This window comes from Synchiropus splendidus, chromosome 10 (genome assembly GCF_027744825.2).
Source record: "Synchiropus splendidus isolate RoL2022-P1 chromosome 10, RoL_Sspl_1.0, whole genome shotgun sequence".
Classification (NCBI taxonomy): Eukaryota; Metazoa; Chordata; class Actinopteri; order Syngnathiformes; family Callionymidae; genus Synchiropus; species Synchiropus splendidus.
In genome coordinates this window covers 14,069,156-14,087,865 of record NC_071343.1, presented here as the reverse complement: position 1 = coordinate 14,087,865, position 18,710 = coordinate 14,069,156, and the positions used below count along the sequence as shown (strand labels likewise).

General features: G+C 44.6%; 1 protein-coding gene across 2 annotated transcripts in view; it reads left to right on the top strand.

Annotated features, from left to right (window-relative positions):
- Positions 1 to 18,710, top strand: part of tanc1b (tetratricopeptide repeat, ankyrin repeat and coiled-coil containing 1b) — an 85,941-nt gene that overhangs the window by 46,192 nt on the left and 21,039 nt on the right. For both annotated transcript variants that reach the window (XM_053876172.1, XM_053876173.1), the window contains exons 5-10: positions 3,514 to 3,650; positions 6,722 to 6,911; positions 9,158 to 9,487; positions 16,209 to 16,331; positions 16,724 to 17,005; positions 17,086 to 17,240. In XM_053876172.1, coding sequence (XP_053732147.1) covers positions 3,514 to 3,650; positions 6,722 to 6,911; positions 9,158 to 9,487; positions 16,209 to 16,331; positions 16,724 to 17,005; positions 17,086 to 17,240 — 1,217 coding nt within the window. The remainder of the gene's footprint in view (positions 1 to 3,513; positions 3,651 to 6,721; positions 6,912 to 9,157; positions 9,488 to 16,208; positions 16,332 to 16,723; positions 17,006 to 17,085; positions 17,241 to 18,710) is intronic.

Genomic DNA, 18,710 nt, shown 5'->3' with positions numbered 1-18,710 from the left:
GACCTTCACCGTTTTTTTTTTTCCCCGAGTAGCTCACTGCTATTTGTGTATAATTACACTGCCTGGCCAAAAAAAAGTCGCCACCTTGATTTAACTAAGCAAATAGGTACGGGGTTGCCACAGTTGGTCAGGTCTAGGTTCAGCAACATTATGTGCTCCAAGAATGAGGTCAGCTGACTACCTGAATATATAACCTGAATGACCAGGTTATTCCATCAATGGATTTTTTCTTCCCTGATGGCACGGGCATAGTCCAAGATGACAATGCCAGGATTCATCGGGCTCAAATTGTGAAAGACTGGGTCAGGGAGCTCCCTATCCCCATCATTTTCACACATGGATTGGCCACCAGAGTCCAGACCTTCACCCTATTGAGAATCTTTGGGGTGTGCTGGAGAAGGCTTGTGCAGTGGTCAGACTCTACCATCATCAATGCAAGGTCTTGGTGAAAAATGAATGCAACACTGGACGGAAATAAATCTTGTGACATTGCCACAGCGAATGCGTACTGTAAATCAAAGCTAAAGGCGGTCCAACGAAATATTCGAGTGTATGACCCTATCTTTTGGTGGCGACTTTTTTTTTGGCCAGGCATTGTATTTACAAGCAGGAATATTTTTCCGACAAATTGAGCACATTTGTATTCTTGAGGAATCTGTAATCCTTTTATGTTGGCTAATTGTACTGAAAAACAAAGTCAAAGTCAGTCAAGGTCGAGACTAAATTCAGTCGATTCCATAACACGACCAAGGCCTTAAAAAGGCCTTGCAGATGCACCAGTCTGGAGTACAACAACACAATCACTAACTCATAAGAAGCAGCTTCTAAAAGAAAGGGGCTGCACAATGAAGCCCCAGCCAAGTGCACTAGTTTTGTTTGCACTGGATACATTTTGTGTTTTGAAGTTTGTTTTCCGTGCACCCTTTTTTGTACTTTGCCCACTTACCCCTCTATTTTTCAGCTACGATTGAATCTGGGAACATGTAAGAACTGACTTTGCCGAATCCTTGTTATCATGAGAGTCCAAGTTGTCTCTGTCATGATCGTCTTTTGTTAAGCACCAAAGAAAGAGTGAAAACAAAATTGGCTTCCAGGTAACAAAGCCAGAGGAGCTCTTTGGAAATGGAATGTCGGATGCCGGCGCGTCTCTCAGTAGCTGCGGGTGGGTTGACTGTATATGTGGCAGCGCTTTGACCAATAACTGGATGACCTGAATTCACAGATGAATAGAATGTCTGGAGTAGATAGAGCACTTTCTGCTGCTGCAGAGTTCAGCAGCTTTTGATGGAAGGCATATACACCTCAGTGTCATGATGTGCCCGTGGCAGTGCTGTACTGGGAATGGTGCTGTTTAATTGGATCTAATGACTTTCCCTGTCCCCGTTAGAAGATGGTGGTAAGGTTTTTATTGCGTGCACCCACCAGGCACCTTTCAAAATGCCGCACATATTGATGCAGAAAGAAATGAAGTGGAATAGATATGAGAATTTATAGTGATGAAAGTTATTCAATATATTGAATTGGTTTGTGTCGAGTCACTTACAACTTTGTATTTTTGAGGAATGAGTCCTGTTAGGAAGCAGGTCGCCTTGTTCCCGACCAGCCCAACTCTCCAGTTATTGCCCTAACAACTTGCCTTACCATGTCTCACCCCCTATTTCCTTACCCACTGGGCTCAAGATTGAAAGCCCAAAGAAGGCAGGCGTTGCCCTCAGACTTGGCCAAAGCCACTCTTTCCAGCATTATCGCATTGGGGAGAAAGTGACAGCAACAATAGTTGCAATGTTGTGTCAGGACTGGGGCACAAAAGGCTCAGTCCATGGGGTAGAGTCAAGGTCTCGGAAACCGAGTATCAACCTCGTCGGGGAAAGTAGATGTCTCGTCTTCGGTGTGCGCTTTTGTCAGTACAGCGTCCTTAAAGTATAATCCTTCCTAATATCTTTATTCATCAGTAGCTTCAATAGCCACAACTGCTAATTGATGAGTGAATGAACACCTGTCGTGACTAGACAGTTGAATTCCAACCCACGAACCTCGGAGTTGGCAGAACATGAGGAGAGTATAAAAAAAGAGAGACTCTTGAGAACACTCTCCTGCCTCGATTGTTATTGTTCTTGACCATGGACTGCAATTTCTGGTATAAACTTAGATTAAAAACACTGCTTCCCATGGACGCCAAACAAAGACAGCGCGTTGTGTTTGGTCGGATGATGTGATCATATGACCATCTGGCAAATGTCTCTTCCCTAGCACTGCATGCTGTGTTTCCTTTGGTGAGCACATGCTTCTGTTTGTGATCAATGACGGTGACACAACAGGTGAAATTCCATTATAGCTGTGATTTCTGGCCGTCATATTAGTTGTTATGTTTCTTAAATAAATGGTGCGTGTGTTTGGTGCTTTCGTTTAGTCTCCACAATAGCTACCGGCGTTGTGGACCTTATGAATAGCTGTGGAAGAAGAAGGCCAGGCGAGCAAATGAAGGAGAGAGCTGGGAAAGGGTGACGATGGAGAACAACATAATAAGCTTTTTGTGTGCTGAATGACTTGCTCTCTTCTCCGCTCCTCAGCTGCCACTTGGCTGGTCGGCACTCCTTGCCAAGTTCGCATTAGAGGTGTTAGCCTTTGGCGTTATTACTGTGTGAATTGATTAACAGATAGTCAAGGCTTGTTTGAGCCTGGGCTTCACCTCTGTCTCCCAACTATCTTTGTGTTGATGTTTTGTTTTGGATATTTGATTCTGTAGCAATATGGTAGAAATGGCTTCCAATATTTTGGCCTGTTAGATAGCAAAATGCCGTGTTGTGGTAGGTTATTTATTATTGTACTTGTTGAGGTGCAAATAAATTGGTGGAGCATCTTACTTTTTTCAAGCACTTGTCGAGTGCTTTTGTTCGTACGTCGTAAGTCAGATTGGACATAAGTCGAATGCCATTCAAAATAGCCGACGGGAGGGTTATAGGTGCTACTGTAGTGGTAGATCACTGTGTGAGAGTGAGATGTTGGGATACTGCGCTGCTGTAACTGTCGTACGTGTTGCTGGGCTGCTACGTGCTGCGGTGCCTGACGTTGAATAAAACATAATAAATCAGCATCTGCTGGCTGCGTACGGTACGGTGGGTGTAAGTCAAGCAGGTCGTAAGTCGGATGTTACTTGTACTCACATAAAGAAATGATGTATCGGGCCGTTCATAATTGTGCTGTGGTCTGAATTCGGCCCCCGGACCTTGAGTTTGGTATGCCGACATCAGACTATTTTTATCACATCCTTAATATATTTTGTGAATGACTCATTTTGAATTTTTTTAATGCTCTTAAAAGCATTGGAACAAACAAACATGGCTGTGTGCTGATGTGCCGTTGCATATCGATGAGGATGGTCTCCGTCCCCTGCTCGACTCGCCCTCCTCTCTGCGGCTGGCTCACCTCAGCAGTGCTCAGGAGAGGGCAGACCTGTGAGGACCGTCAGAGGGAATCGAACGGTGAACATTTCTCCCTCTCTCTCATCTCTAGAGCTGCAAGCAGAGAGGCAGCCAAGCTCCGCCTCCTCCCCTGCCACTCAGGAACTGATGACAAGGCTGGGCTTCTTACTGGGAGAAGGGATCCCGGGGACGGCGCGCATACCTATGGACGACAAGAATGAAAAGAAGGTATTTAATTTTGCTCCCACCCCTCCCTGACTGCCCCCTCCCTTCTCCGAGGAGCAGCTGCTGCAGCACACAGATAGAGAGATAGAGCAGAGACGGAGCGTGTTATAGGGAAGGGTGACTTGTGACAGTGCAACTGCGGAGTGGATATATCTCTCGCCGCAAATATATTGTTTCTAAGTGGACTAGTTTGACCGCGCTAAGGTAATCATTTTTGTCTATCCTTCTGTTTTAGTTGTATCTATCATCCACTGGAGATGTTAAACTTTAAAACAAGTGCAAAAAATGCCTTGTATTGAATGCTTTTTCAGAGCTTCGCCTGATCCAGCTGTTGGGGAGAGTTACAGGTTATAGATGCCTGCAATTAGAAAGGGGAGTGTACTGGGGAAGCATAATGTCAGCAGTTTGCCGGGTGTTTCTCTTCTGCTGCTTGACCTGATGTCTTTAAATCAATGTTGGTATTTACGCCGCCTTTTAGGTGAGTGTTAAGCTGGTGTAGTGTGTGTAGTTGTAGTGTGGCAGAGTTTATTTGTATTTATATTGCTCATAAACTACTGACTTGAACTGAGTTATTACAAAAAAAAAGCAGCTGCTTAGGATAATTCCTTCTCTGAGTTGGCTCAGTTTAACTGGGTGGCCAACAGTGATGGAACATAGCGTCGGCGATGGTGATGAAACTGCTTTTAAATTGTGGCGTAGAGGCTTTCATTAATATTCTGAGTTGGCAGAGTTCACATTAATTCTGTCGGCAAGTGTCATTTCAGTGTGAGCTTCATTACGTGACTTAATTACCCAGAGATGCTAATTCAAATCCCACCTCATTGTGCTGTTGTTTTGGGGCCCCACCATATTGATTTGAAGTAGTCCTCTTTAAAGCCAAGACCACCTCTGCGCTGCCGCCGCGCTCAAAGGCCGACTTTATCGGTCTGTCTGTTTACGTAACTCTGCTGTTCTGATCTTCACCGTGTCTCGAACAGGTCTGGCCGCCCACCGTCGCCGATCCATGAGTGTCACTTGAGGTCATGTTGAGCTTCAATATAGTGGTTACAGTTTGAGTGAAAAAACTACTTCGATGCTTCAAAAGCCTATTTTTTTAGTGCTGGTCCAAGATATTGGACCATAGTCCACCAGAGAGATCTGGGGTACTCGAGTTCAGTCAAGCTTTTTTTTCCCCACTGTCTAAATGAGTCCACAACTTCTTGGTTCTCTATGTTGTGGACCTTCCATCTTCACTGGATCTTGATCCAGAGGGTCTTTAAGGGCCACTCTTTTGTCACTGGATTCAGTTCAATGCTACTTGCACCTATTAAAAAGAATGAGTTGCCAGTTGTAAACAAATACTTTTGGTGCATGTCTCTTCTTCAGTTTTCGCCTTGTCGTTCATGTTTTCATCAGATGAATCCACACCTCTGGAACTTAGTCCGGTCAGTTCAGGACATAAATCAGAAACACATTGTCAAATGGGAGTTTGAAGAAAGTGACCGAGGATTTGCAGTGACAGCCAGTCTCCAACAACATTGTGAAAATTCAGTGTATTATAGGTGGATTCGTAGGCCGCTCAAAATGATGAGAAAGATTCAGTTTCATTTTGGATCACAGTTGCTGTTAGCAAGGTCAAATCCAGAGAGAATTGACTGCCATCAAATGGTCATTTTCATTTGAGAGCTGCTGCCATGGTGGACACCCGTGGCATCACTACTTTATCCTCCTTTTTTCTGGTTTGTGATTCTGCACCAGGGACTGGCAGCTGCACAGTGAGCTTGCACTTTAGCCGCTGCACTCGAGACTAATTGTGAAGTTGCCGACTCGTCGAAATGCTGCGACACCATTGTCGTGAATGAGTCACTTGTTGTGAATGAAACAGATGAGAGGATTATGTGTCATCTAATTGGACGCTGGTTCTGTACAGTAGCACCGGGTTCAACTCGTGCTGCAGTGTGTTGTGAGTACAGTTTTGAGGGAAGGAGGGGGGGCAAATTCATTTTTTTTTTTTGGTGCTTGCAGTCTAGACAATAGTGCAGCTGCTGGACGGCTCTCAGACAGGCTTGATTATGTTTAAGAAACAGCTTTTGTTGAGAAAATCAGAATTTGATTTTTGGGAATTAAGCCCTGTGTGAGTCTCCACTTATGTAAATCAGTGGCGGCAGTGTTGAGGCCTGCTGTTATCATTACAACCCAGTAGAAAATGTACAGTATACACGCCACCTGCGCTGTGCTTTGCCGTTACATGAACTGATGGAATATTTATACTGCTTCTTTCTTCTGTAACATTAGTGTAGAACTCGCTCAGCTGCTGCTCATTGACTGGAGGGAGCAGATACTTGTCATAATTTGACAGGAATCGCAAGGGCCTAAAGAAGTTGGGTACCAAAACTAGCACTGCTTTTTCATGTGGAGCCTGTGTGTTCGGTCTGTCTGTCCTACTGTAGTCCGGATAAAAACACCTTTAGAATCTCTTTAGAAAAGATTCGTCTGTATGTTTGTGGTCCGTTTATGTGAGAAGATGTGATGGACTGACCATTGGCTTGTTGTATTAGGTGATCTGATTTATGGGTCATTGATACTTGTAATTTATGTTTCTCCTTTCAGAGTGAACTATGAACAACAGACATTTTGGATGGTTTCGATCTTTAGAGGCTACTTTTCAAGGGGGTGTATTAGATGAGCAAGTGCAGTCGTGGTGCTTGGTTCCAATGAGTTGAGGCTGTAGCTTGTCGTCACGCGTATAAAGGTGAAAGAGTGGTGGAAAACATTCTTCCACTGTTTGGGATTGTTGAGGTCTAGTGCCTGAATTCCCAAATGGACAGTTCATGTTTTGGGAGTGTCCCAAAGCATCCCATCCAAGAAGACAGAGAGGAAGCAGGTTCACCCCAAATCTAGAATTGTCTGAAACTGGATTCAAGCTGTGGCATTTGCGAGGAGAAAACCTATTTTCTGCATCCTCCTTACTCACACCTATCATCTCAATGAACCTCAATGGTTGTCTTGCTCTTCTTCACCTTCTTTCTTCTCCTTCTCCAGAGTGAATCTTGCCTGACGTTACATGTCTTACCTTCCACTGTCCTTTTCCCCAGTGCTCTGTTGCAAGCCAGGGCGTCAGCCCCTGCTCCACACTGACCAGCAGCACGGCGTCCCCCAGCACCGACAGCCCATGTTCCACGCTCAACAGCACAGCAAGTCGCCCCCCACTCAGCCGCTGCAGCCCGTGTGGGACCATAACAACCCCCAGCTCCACGCTCGAGAGTAAGGACAGTGGAATTATAGGTGAGTTTTGAGACTGGAAACCAGGGTGTTGGTTTCGTTTACCGCATTTTGTTGACCTTTCTGAGGTATTGTTACACAGTAGCTGCGCTGGGAGTCCATCAGTTCCATTTTATTACCCAAGGAGACCCTTTCTAGGTCACATGTAACCTCAATTCTAAGCTTTCCTGCCGAAGGTCCAGCGTGTTGGCAATCATCATCGCACTAAGGCTCTTTAGAGTTGGCAAATACACTGCTGATGTGTGTGTCACTCAGACTGTGACATTGGGTAGATGAAGAGAATGACAGGATCGATCTGTTCTCCTCTGAAAATGAACATTGGGATGGCTTCATTTGCTGAATATATGCTCCTAATAAATAGAGGTCTGAGTTACAGGGATGTTTTTCTCTCCAAGTCTGGACCTTGTTAGAGTGTGAGTCAGTGATTGTATAGCTCAGGAGGACATCAAGAAATCTGTTGTTTGATATGTTTCTGTGTTCTGTCTGAGCACAACAGCTTATCACAGTCGCGGACCGTTGCCTGCCATGCAAATCTGCTTTCATCGTTCCATTCTGAACCTCAAATGGCTCCGTGTGACTTTGCTCTTTGGCAAGACATGAAAAAGGGTTTACGTTGAATGTCCAAAAGTCAGATTTGTGCCGGTGATTAATGTTCCATTCTTCTTTGAAGCTTGACTTTGAGTCTGATGGCGAAAGCACATTAATTTTGTCCCCGCTACTTTTAAGGCTCCTCTGTGGAATAAGCGGCGAAGCTATTTGTAATGGAGGAGGCCATTCACTTTGAAGTGAAGAGGGTGAGAGATTGCTGTGTCAATGAGGGGAGGTTTAAACCAAATAGTTGGATGATAAAATCGATATATGACACATATATTTTGACTTTTTAGTCATACTTTGTTGACACCATTGTGGCCTGTGAGTCGGTCAACCAAAATAACTGTGTAATTCATCCTTAGAAATGCACATACACACTGTCTGCAGATGTTGTTTAATGTTACAATGTTCAGTTTAACATTTTGATCAAGAAAATATGAATTCCAGCTGAGCATGCTGTAAAAATGGCATGACTAATAGTCATTATAGTTGCTGCGTGTTATTCTAGCAATACAAATAAAGCTAAGTTACAGCTGAGGTGGCCATGTGACAAACCCTCTGAAGACTGGACTGTCCTAGTTACCTCAAAACTACTTAGAATTACGGAAATAGTTTTGGGATTTCAACACGCTTATAAGAGGAAAATTCAGTTGGTCCAAGAAGAATGACTCCAGAGTGCAGAGCTCTGCCAAGTGATTTTTAAAACTCAGTAATTGCCTAGTAATTTTGCTGCAAGTATTTTATGATTTGATACCATTTTTCAAATATAACAAAAAGAAGGTTATTCTGGTGCAGAGTCAAATAGTGAATTATGGAGGCCATACTTAATAGAATTGAAGAATGAAGGTTGTAGATCAGATATTCAAGTGGAAAACATTCAGGGATTATAATATGACAGTTTTGATGGACTACCTTTTTAAGCATTTGTAGTATCATTGATAGCATTGAGCTCCGTGGGGCAGCAGAGGACAGTAGAACTCGCTCGCACAACACACAGAGCAAGTGTGGAGGTGAAAGAGCTGCAGCTCTCACTACAGAGTGATGAATCTGTCATGGTAATCCAGAACAGCACCTCAATTTATAATCCACTGCTCATCCCATTACAAACGTTTCCTGAAAATGTCACGGAATTTGCTTCTCCAGTTTTGCCAACAGAGAGACGGGCGATCACATAAACTCTGAGGTAGCGGTAAAAACGGAGAACATGGGATGGCAGTTAGTGTTATTATGAGAAATTGTGAACCATAATGCAGTAGATTCTTGCGACTCCCTCCCAAAAAAGCCACCCAACCAACTCATCTTCCCCATTGCAACGATGTGTGTTTATTCTACGCATGACTCGCTCAAGTACACACTGCATCCGTCACAAACTCCATAAGCTGTTTGTTACATTAATATTTGCCATGATGTAATGGACTGCTGCATTATGAAATCCAGATTAGCAGTGATGTAATCAGGGTCAAGTAGATCGACGGCCGGAATCCTCCTCCGACATGACTGAAATCGGTGCCGCGGCTCATGACGTCGGTAGAGCGCCCTGATCTGCTTCAGCCCTCCCAAATGTTTGAGATGAAACGGATTAATAACGGGAGTGAAGTTTCAAGATGCAGTAAACCCACCAAATTCCATGTCCAAATGAAGACGATGTTCTTCCGCAGCCACCATCACCAGCTCCTCTGAGAATGACGACCGCAGCGGCTCCAGCCTGGAGTGGACCAAGGACGGCAGCCTGAGAAGCAGTGGGCGCCATGGCCTGGCGCAGAGCGTACGGGCCGACACCTGCTCCCCTGTGGCAGAGGAAGACTCCAACGCCGCTGCTGTGGGGTCCGGCGACACTTCGCCCCGGATAAACCACCAGCATCACACCAGCATCTCATCCGGGGCAGCAGGACCTTCACACCCAACATGCCACTCACCTGAGGGACCAGTTCAGTACCCACACCAGACGTCCTCTCTCCTCATGATGCCGAGGCCCAATTCAGTCGCAGGTAAACTCCTTTTTTTGCATTTTCAAGCCAGAACTTCCCAGATACTTTCTACTAATTTTATAGGTCATAATCAGAAGGGAGGGATTCGGATTTAAAGTTGTTTGAAGTCCAGATCCAGATCAGTCCAGATGCCTGCCCGGCTGTCCTTTGTCACGTGACGTCTCTCCTGAAACGTTCCGCACTTAGCTGAGCTCTTGGGGAGGATGACCAAATAAGGCAAAGACCTGTGACGATCTGCTTGTTAAGAAAGAAAAAGAAAACAATAGTGGAAACTGTTTGAAGGATAAAAGACGCCGTTTTTTTCCCCTTAATGGCTTCGACTGTCACTCATTTGACTTTTTTGCTTGTCCTTGTGCGACGCTCTGACAGACAGATCCGAACGACTGAATCGGACTCTTGCTTGACAGATATTTTATGAACACATTCAAGCAGATAAACTGAGAGAAAGGCACAGACTTGAAGGGGAGCTGGGGGTTAATAACCAAAAGTTTGGGATTAGGCATCTGTTGTGCTTTGCGCCTCTTGCGTTAAACATAAGCACAGACCTCTGTATGACTGATCTGTTCTGCATTCCTGCCCTGGACTTCCCTGTTATGGCTCAGCGCTCCACATCCACCCAGCTGTCACAGTTGTTGATATCCCATGCTACCCCCTTCCTCTGAACCCCCACCCTTCACAATTCCCAGGGGTTAGCAACACGCTGCTTCGCTCTATTTTAGCTTCTGTCGGTGTCTGACCTTGTCATTCAATAAATCTAATCACATTTCGGAATATTCCTAATCTTGTTTTCAGGTTGTGCCGGTCAGCACAAGTTGTTTTGGCGTCGCGCTGAGAGTTGTTTAGTCTTGATAACGTGCTGTGCAGAACTTTGCCACTCGCCTCAGCACTGTGCAAAAACAAATAGCTCCCTCTAACACCCATCTAAATGGCTGTGTAATTCCTGAGTCGGGTCGTATTTAAATGTTAAAAATGTAGTCATGTGCGACGGGGTACTCAAAACTGGTGTAATCTGTGCCCTTTATTGGCCCAGGCAGGCAGCATTTATTCCATTCTGCTACTGTTCTTTGCGAAAACCTTAACAGCACACTTTTACAGCCGGCAGTTGAACCCGTTCCCGCATTACAAATCTATTGTGCGGCGACTCATTTGTTCCGCGAGTCCATAACTTCTATCAGATTTCATCATTCCTCGGCTGCAGACGTAAACCTGAGTGCCTCAGACACATAATAGCCCATAAAGCGGGCAGAGCAGGAAATATTCCACTCTTCGACGTGTGTTCTTGTGTTCCTCCGTGTGCGAGTGTGAGGGATGATGTCATCGCAGCGTCCTCTGGGGACGTTGGGAATTCACACCTCTGATTTAACGTCGTGAGAGGGTGAGGCGACAGTCGGTCAGGGGGACAACTCCGTTCTAAGATGTGGCTCTGCATCAAGGTCGTTTTTTCTTTGGAAAAAATGTTATAGACTTTCTGACTGAACTACTGACAGAAGCTCAGAGAGGCTTCAAACATAAACAACTCCAGTTGCTGCAATAGTATTTAGATCTCTGTTCTTGAGAATTAACCCACTTTCACTATAAATTCATTATTTACCTTGTTATTTATGTAAATTGAAACCGTTGACTAGTTTGCTGCACGTCGACGGGGCGAACATCGCGTGTGTCTCGTGCCAGAGCAGATGTACATAACGACGAGCCCCTCTACCGCCTGTGTGAGGAGGAATGTGCGCTTGCTATCATTTACATCGCACTTGCTTACTTGTCCTGAGGCTGTGGGAGAATGTCAAGCAGCACTGTGAGCTCATCGTGTGTTCAACTGTTTCCTTGCACTCCATTTAACACTGAACACACTGTGCACCAGTATCGCGCTGCTGAATATACAGTATGTCCACGTAACACCCAGCTTTTGCTCATAATGCTGTTTAATAAAATACCTTGTTTGGATAATGAAAAATAATCCAGTTTTAGCACCTTTTTGCTTGCTAACAACTCACTTCTATCCCAGATCCTCCTGAAACATCACTCAATGACCCTGTGTTGACACTGGTGATGAACTGAACTGAAGTAGAAAGCTTTAAAGGCTTTAAATTTCACATCATTATTGTGATATGCTGTTGTTTAAGGGGTCAATTTGACATCACGCAGGTCAAATAAATGCAGGACAACAACAAGAAAACAGAGGTCTGCGCTTTCTGAGTGCTTTTCTGGGGTTATCATTTCAATTTTTATTGGCTAAAAACCAAATCATGTGAACATGTATACAAGTTTGTGTCCCATTTAATTGTTTTTTCAAACCTCGCCTCTTAAAAGACTCTTTGTGCGCAACTCAAGGCTAAGTGTGTCTCTGCGTCAGTGAAAGATAAAAAGCAAAAACATTAGAATTTGCCTCTTAATTGAAAACAAAAGAATGATGCACCTCTTAAAATGTCAACCGTTGACTTTAGGCCATTGATTTCAGTTCATTGAATGATAAACAGAAACAGAATTTTATTCAACTTCAAAGTTCTGTCTTGTCTGTATTGTCATATGCGCAGTGTTAGGAACATGTTTCCATGCACAACTGAATTCTCACTTTGCTGTATAAAAAATGACTCTGAATTAATTTACTCAGAGATGTCATCTGTAAAAATATATTTTTTCTGTATTTTAAGTGCCTGGCTCTTCTAAAGCTAAGGAGATCTGATGGAAATCTCATGTTAGAACAGATGTTTTGATCAGGCTTGAGATACCGTTTCATCTAAAGAAAACAACTTGTCTTATGTCATGCAATCTGGTTCAAGACAATGGCGTATTTTTGCGTTTACCCTCCAAGTTCCTGAGCAAGCAAAAAGACAAGGATCGACTTTGATCTCCAGGACGCTCTGTTCTCGCTCCACCATTGATAATGGATGCTGGAGTCTGTCTCTGGTCTTAAATTAATGGAGTGTAACAAGCAGGTTCAAGGATGTGTTGTCCAGCAGGACCTTGAAAGTCTGTCATGAAAACATCTGGACTTCATTACATAGTCTGAACTCATCTCGATGGCGCGCCGGTGGTAATATCTCGCTCAAACCCGTGAGCTGTCTGTAAAGGTCACGGTGACATCTGCCTGGATGTGCTCACTCACTGCTTTGTTGGTGTCTGAAGGTCACCGCAGGAGTGAAGGAAACAAGCTGGTGGATTTATAAGATCCTTTAAAGTTTCTGCTTCAGCACCGAGGAGTCCGGATCAGACATAACTGTGGCTGCAGAGGCAGAGCCTGATTCGACTTGACTGACACCGACCTGCTGCCACTGATGATGGAGTAGCGTATTCGTCATTTATATGGAGCGTCTGTGAACGCCTGACACTACGGTGTGTATCTTCTGTGGTCGGAAATCCCAGCTCGATGTGACTGAAGACGATCGTGGTGGGGTCAGGTCCTTGAGGAGCTCCATTGAAATTCAGTACAGGGCTTTAATTTGATGATCGTATCATTATTAATATGGATGATGAATTCCTGGTTAGCCAAAGTGGGGTGTCACCAAAGAGGTCATGGCTCCAGATCTAAATGAGTGTGTGAGGAGAAAAACTTGATTAAACGCAAGGGAAATTTGGTTTGTAAATTAAACAATAAAAATATAAATATGAAATGTAAAAGATATAAAATAGGTCTATGCCCAGAGAAGGACTGGCATTTATTTAATTGAATGAATACAAGTTCGAAGCAAAGTTGTCATTGAGATCAAAAGTTTCTTGTTTGTGGTAAAACCTTGTGAGTAGAAAATGCAAAATCGTGACCAGAAAGTTCATCTGAGGCTCTCTTTTTCCTGTTCTTAATGTCTATAGAAAACTGATTTTCATGAAGCGGTGCTTTTTGGTGATGTAAGTTTTTATTCTGAAAGCCATGGCAGCGCCAGTTTTTTACAGTGGAGCCTAGGTATTCATCGCTGTTGTGTTCGCGTGACCTTGCGTGACTTGGAAATAAAGCAACAAGCAATTGGAAATGGAAGGCCGTCGGATAAAAGAGGTATGGCGCGTTGAAAAAGACAGATCAATGGGAAGACGAGTGCAGTTCTCGCCTGTCATGGAATTCGCAGCAGCGCAGCTTTCAAAGGGCCAAACTGCCTAAGGAAATGAGAGCAGTATTTTCATCAGAATATAGCCTGACACATTTTTGTAGCTTCAAAGACCAAGCAGCCATTGACTCCAAGGTGTCGTGTGGGTTGCATCTTTGTAGGTGAGTAAAGGTATGTGAGGACAGTGGAGGATGAGGTGGTTATGGGGTGGGGGGTATTTGGCCGTGAGGAGTCGGAGGGATATTTAAAATGCGCGAGTAACACAATTACTTGAGTATATATAATGATGAGCAATAATTGTATAAATGAGTGCAGCATTTAAGGTGGCGTCATCTCGCCGGAGGAGCAGTGGGAATCGTGAAACTGTCCCACAACATGTCTTGCCTGTATCCGACACTTCATCTCACTCATCTCTTTAATTTCATCGTAAAATTGATATTTGATTGTGTATTATTTCATATAAATCGTGAAAGAGCTGTGGACAAAACATAAATATTATATTCTGGCGTATAATAAAAAAATATTTGAAGGAAAAAAATGGCAAAATGACGTTCTAAAAATACGGTGTTCTGCGATGTTTCATAAATCTTGACTATGACACATTCTTCAAAGCTTTCAAGGTCAGACACGTACCTGTATGGGACGTGTATTCAATTTTTTTAAGCCTTTTCCAACTTGACTACAAGGTTCAAAATGTGCTGTGCCAATGGGCCTCTGGAGGCGGAGCTTGGTCGAGGTCAGATCACTTCAAAAGTTAAGTTTTAACTATTCCGGATATGTCCTCCCGAGAGGTCCATAGCAATGCCCTGTGGAGGTCAGAGGTGATGTTGGTTTTCACTTCTGCTTTCACTCAAAAAACAGAAAGAAACCTCATCTTGGAGGTCAAGTAAGGCAGCGGGTTTGAGCCCAATATGTGACCCCGTGATTCCACAGAGAGCGAGCACTATCCAAGGTGACTGTGCGTCAGCTGCTGTTCTTGCAGAGTGCAGACAACGCCCTGGTTGTCCTCTCTTTCTGCATCATACTTTTGAATCGTATGGCTCAGGCAAATGTATTGAACTGTCTAGTGGCCCTTGTGGATTTCATAAAAGCCTTCGCTTGAGTATCTTCTCAGTGTTGTCTTTGATCTGTGCTCTGTCTTGGCTGCACTGTGAAAGTGCTTTCATATGCTGGTTCATAATTGACTCTCCCTCTTCTCATGCCGCCCTGACCGCACTCCTGCCATGACTCTGTAATAGCCGGTCAGTGACATCACTCTCAAGAAAGCGTAATGTGCAGTGAGGTCAGGATGCTGGAGGAAGAGCAGGTGCCCGACCGGCAGAGAGCGGGCGAGAGAGATGCCAAGTCTTCTGCCCGACAGCTGAATGCTGCCAGTGTGCCTGCATGGGAGCAGTGGGGCAGAGGAATCGCTCTTCTGGCCTCAATGAGCTCATCCACTGGGAGCAGCCTTTTAGATTCAGCCAAGGTTCCGCACCTGACTTGCTTCCATTCATGCCGAAGTGATGGGAAAGAGGGGCACTCATTCAGGGGAGGACTACTGATTCGACTGTGGGATGTGAGTAGTTGGCTGGTTAAGGGTGTCATTTCTTTGTGATGCCGAGTTGATCCATCATCCATCAGTGTGTTTTCCTAGGCGGAACTGATAACCAAGGCTCTGTTTGTTGCTTTAAAATGTCAGCAGAGCTGCGTTGATGGCAGCTTCTTCTGTTCTCCCGTTGTCAGCAGATGGCTTTTAATTAGTTGGACATCCTGGGGAGAAAATAGGGGAACGAGGGAGCGATGAGAGACTTCCGTGTTTGTGACAGACTCTCACTGCTGAGGATGATGAAGCATTAGGAAGGCTGTTTCTGTGGAGCAAGTCGGAGAAAATGCATCACCATGGTCATGTTTAACAATGAATGCAGAGCAGAACATCTGACCGCACTTAAGCAAGGTCATTGAATTTCGCTCTGACAGACCTGTTAAAAAGTTTTTTGGTTTTATTTTGTTTTTGACATCACTGTCACTTTCAAGACTGACATCAAAGTCGCTTGAATAAATAGAGATGCGTCATTTGTATTGTTAGATATTTGGCCAAATTTGACACCTGTTGAAGAGGATACTCTCAGACCAAAGTGAGACTGTAGGCTCTGGTCCGGCAGGTCAACACCCTAGCAAGAGTGAGAAAGACACTCTCCCGAGCCGTACTAAAACCAGCTGTAGCTGTTGGTCCAACTTGAAATCTCAAAAAGTTTCTGTGAGGCGAATGAGCCGTTTCAGAATGCTCTTTTTTCTGTGTCAAGCTAAACTGCTCTCCGACAGAGTCCAGGTTTGATATCTGTTGAATACCTCAATAATTCAATTCTCTCCTCTCCACCGTGGAAGTAGAGGAGAACCACTATTTTTGCTGATATTCTAAATTATTGAAACTATTCCAGGCTTTATCTTGAGTTCTGTAGACTGCAAAAATATGCAGACAACGTTTCTGTAAACTATACAGTCTCCGTCTATGTGTCCATATATTCTTACTTTTTGAAGACTAAGACGTTCCTGTTGATGCTGCTCCTCCACAGTTGCTGCTCTCTGTGCTCCCAGCTACATTTCAAAATGTCAAGGCGCACTACCTGGATGCTTCCTCACTTGACTCACAAAATAAATCTGCACAAGAAGAGCGTTGTCTCCTGACTCTGTGGGTTTTTTCTCTGCAGCAACCAGCTCCACAAAGCTAGAGGACCTGGGCTACCTGGATGAGCAGCGCAACACTCCACTGCGGACCTCCATCCGTCTGCCGTGGCACAGCACAGGAGGGAGGCCACCTCAGGATTCCAAAGGTGACTGCAGCTGGAGATGTTGGTCACCTGAAAAATCTTGCCTCAGCGTATTTGGATTCGGTTCTGTTCACTTTGTTAGAGTGTCAGTCAGCATTTATTTCTTACAAGACAAACCCCAGTGTGTCTCCTGGAATAAAATTGTCTTCCGAAAGAGTTGAGTGACAATTAAAAATACAATTTTGGCCAGCAAACAAAGATTGCCTTCAGGCAAACTTGGTAATGAAAACTCCAGTTGTGTTTTAGTTTGTTTATATTCAAACTCTCAGGAGAAATGAAATGTGTTTTTCCAGAAGAGTATAACCTGGAAAAACAAGGTTCTGTTGACTTAGTAATGAACACTGCTTTTCTGTGTTTGGAAACTTTAATTGTTCTTTTGTTTTACTTCCCCTCAGCCCGCTTCTCCCCCTACAAACCTGTGGATATCATGCTCAAACCCCTGCTGTTTGAGGTTCCCAGTATCACCATGGATTCTGTTTTCGTGGGTCGAGACTGGCTTTTTCAGGAGCTGGAAGACGTCCTGAAGGCCGGCGAGTCCACAGGAAAACAAGGCGCTGTGGTGGTGGGCAGCGTGGGCTACGGGAAGACGGCGATCATCTCCCGACTTGTAGCGCTGAGCTGCCATGGCGGTCGCATGAGGCAGATTGCGTCCAACAGCCCGAGCGCCTCACCCAAAAGTAAGCGGCCCTCAGAGTCCCTCACTGTCCTTAAAGTATTATTGAATCTGCTCTGACATATTTCTGGTGTCGCTCCGTAGGCGGAGGAGGGGCCATTTCAGAACTTCCGCTCAGCCAACCTCCCCAGCCCACGCCACCTTCCAGCGCCACCAACACGTTACGGAGCAACAGCTGCCCGTCCACCCCTGAAATCCAGCGACGCCGGGAGGAAGCTGTCAAACGCCTGGCCGCTAAGGTACGTCCCGATAAACACTGGGGGTGTCGCAGTATGCTTATTCTGACGGGACTGTTTTGGGCAATGGAGAGCACATGCACAGACCTTGGCTGCAACAGGAAAACAATAACACACACAAGTAGCTGAAAGAGACTCCAGTCCACCTGTGACCCCTGAAGAAAATCTCTCCTAAATCAACCAGCGTTTAAAGATACTTTTTCCAATTGCACCTGGAAATACAAGAAGCTTTTCTTTACTACTCTTACTACGTACGGAAATGAAGGCACCTTGTAAGTACTAATTTGAATTGATGGAACAATTAAAGCTCCTATCTTCCTATATTTATGGAGGATTGAAGTGCTGTTGTCGCTGTCTCCAGTTGAGTCTTTTTCCACCTGTGATTTTAATGTGTGAAGTGCAAATAAAAAGATGTTTACTGTGAGCGCAGCCGCCTCACAGGTCGCCTGCGAGGAGTGACGCCGACGTTATAAAACTGTTGATAATTTACACCGTTGTGTCGGCTCTTCCCCTTCATGGCGCTCAGAGTTTGATACACTCAGCCCCTCTGCTTTAATTCCCCCAGTGTGTGCTTGTCATTAATAGCCCTTCCCTCATTACAGAGGAAGCTGGTGTCGCAGCAAAGCACTTTCAGTATGTATGAGATGCGATTGTTCCCCCGGCTTGATTTACTCTCACGTGCGCTGCGATATGATTTGTGGTCATTTGTGGGGTATTGAACCAATGAAGTATGGATGGTCTTCGGCACTGTCGGGATTATCATACGATTTCCCAGCGCAGTAATGGCTCCGGCCTGTTTAATATGGGATGCAGTGAGCTTAGTTAAAGTCCTGACCATGAAAGCAATCTTAATGTTTAATGCAAGCAGCATCTCTGCAGTGCAAGGGCCGGAACATTCCAGTGTTTTCTTAAGGAATATGCACTTGCAGCTGATGGATGAAGATCATTATTGTTGCTGACTTATTGAAATGGCCTTGCATTTAAACTATCTTTACTGCTGAAAGAGAAGTTGACATGTCAAAGATTGAACTGCAAAACTGGTTCATTTGGAAAGGTGATAGGCGAGATGTGTATATTGGGACCGAAATAGAGACCCATCTGCTGTTATTTTAAACAAGAGTGGGTCTTCGCTGCTGCGTAAGTTGGTGAACATTTGTGAGAAAAACAAGGTTTGAGTGCTTCATCCAACAATGTTTTTTCCAGATAAAACTAGCCATCTTTTGTAGGTAGTCCGCTCACATAGCTTGCCAAAAGGCGCACACAGGTTGGTGTGTGTGCGTAATTTTATTCTTATATTCCTTTATGTGAGGCTGCAGACTGAGCCAGGTACATAGGGCAGTAGACATGGGAGAGGTCACCAGTCCATCACTGGGTGTGTAGTTACCAAATATCATCTACAGAGGAGCCAATGGAGGAAACCAGAGGATGAGAAAAACAAAGAAAGGTGTGCTAGTGTTAAAACATGTTAATAAT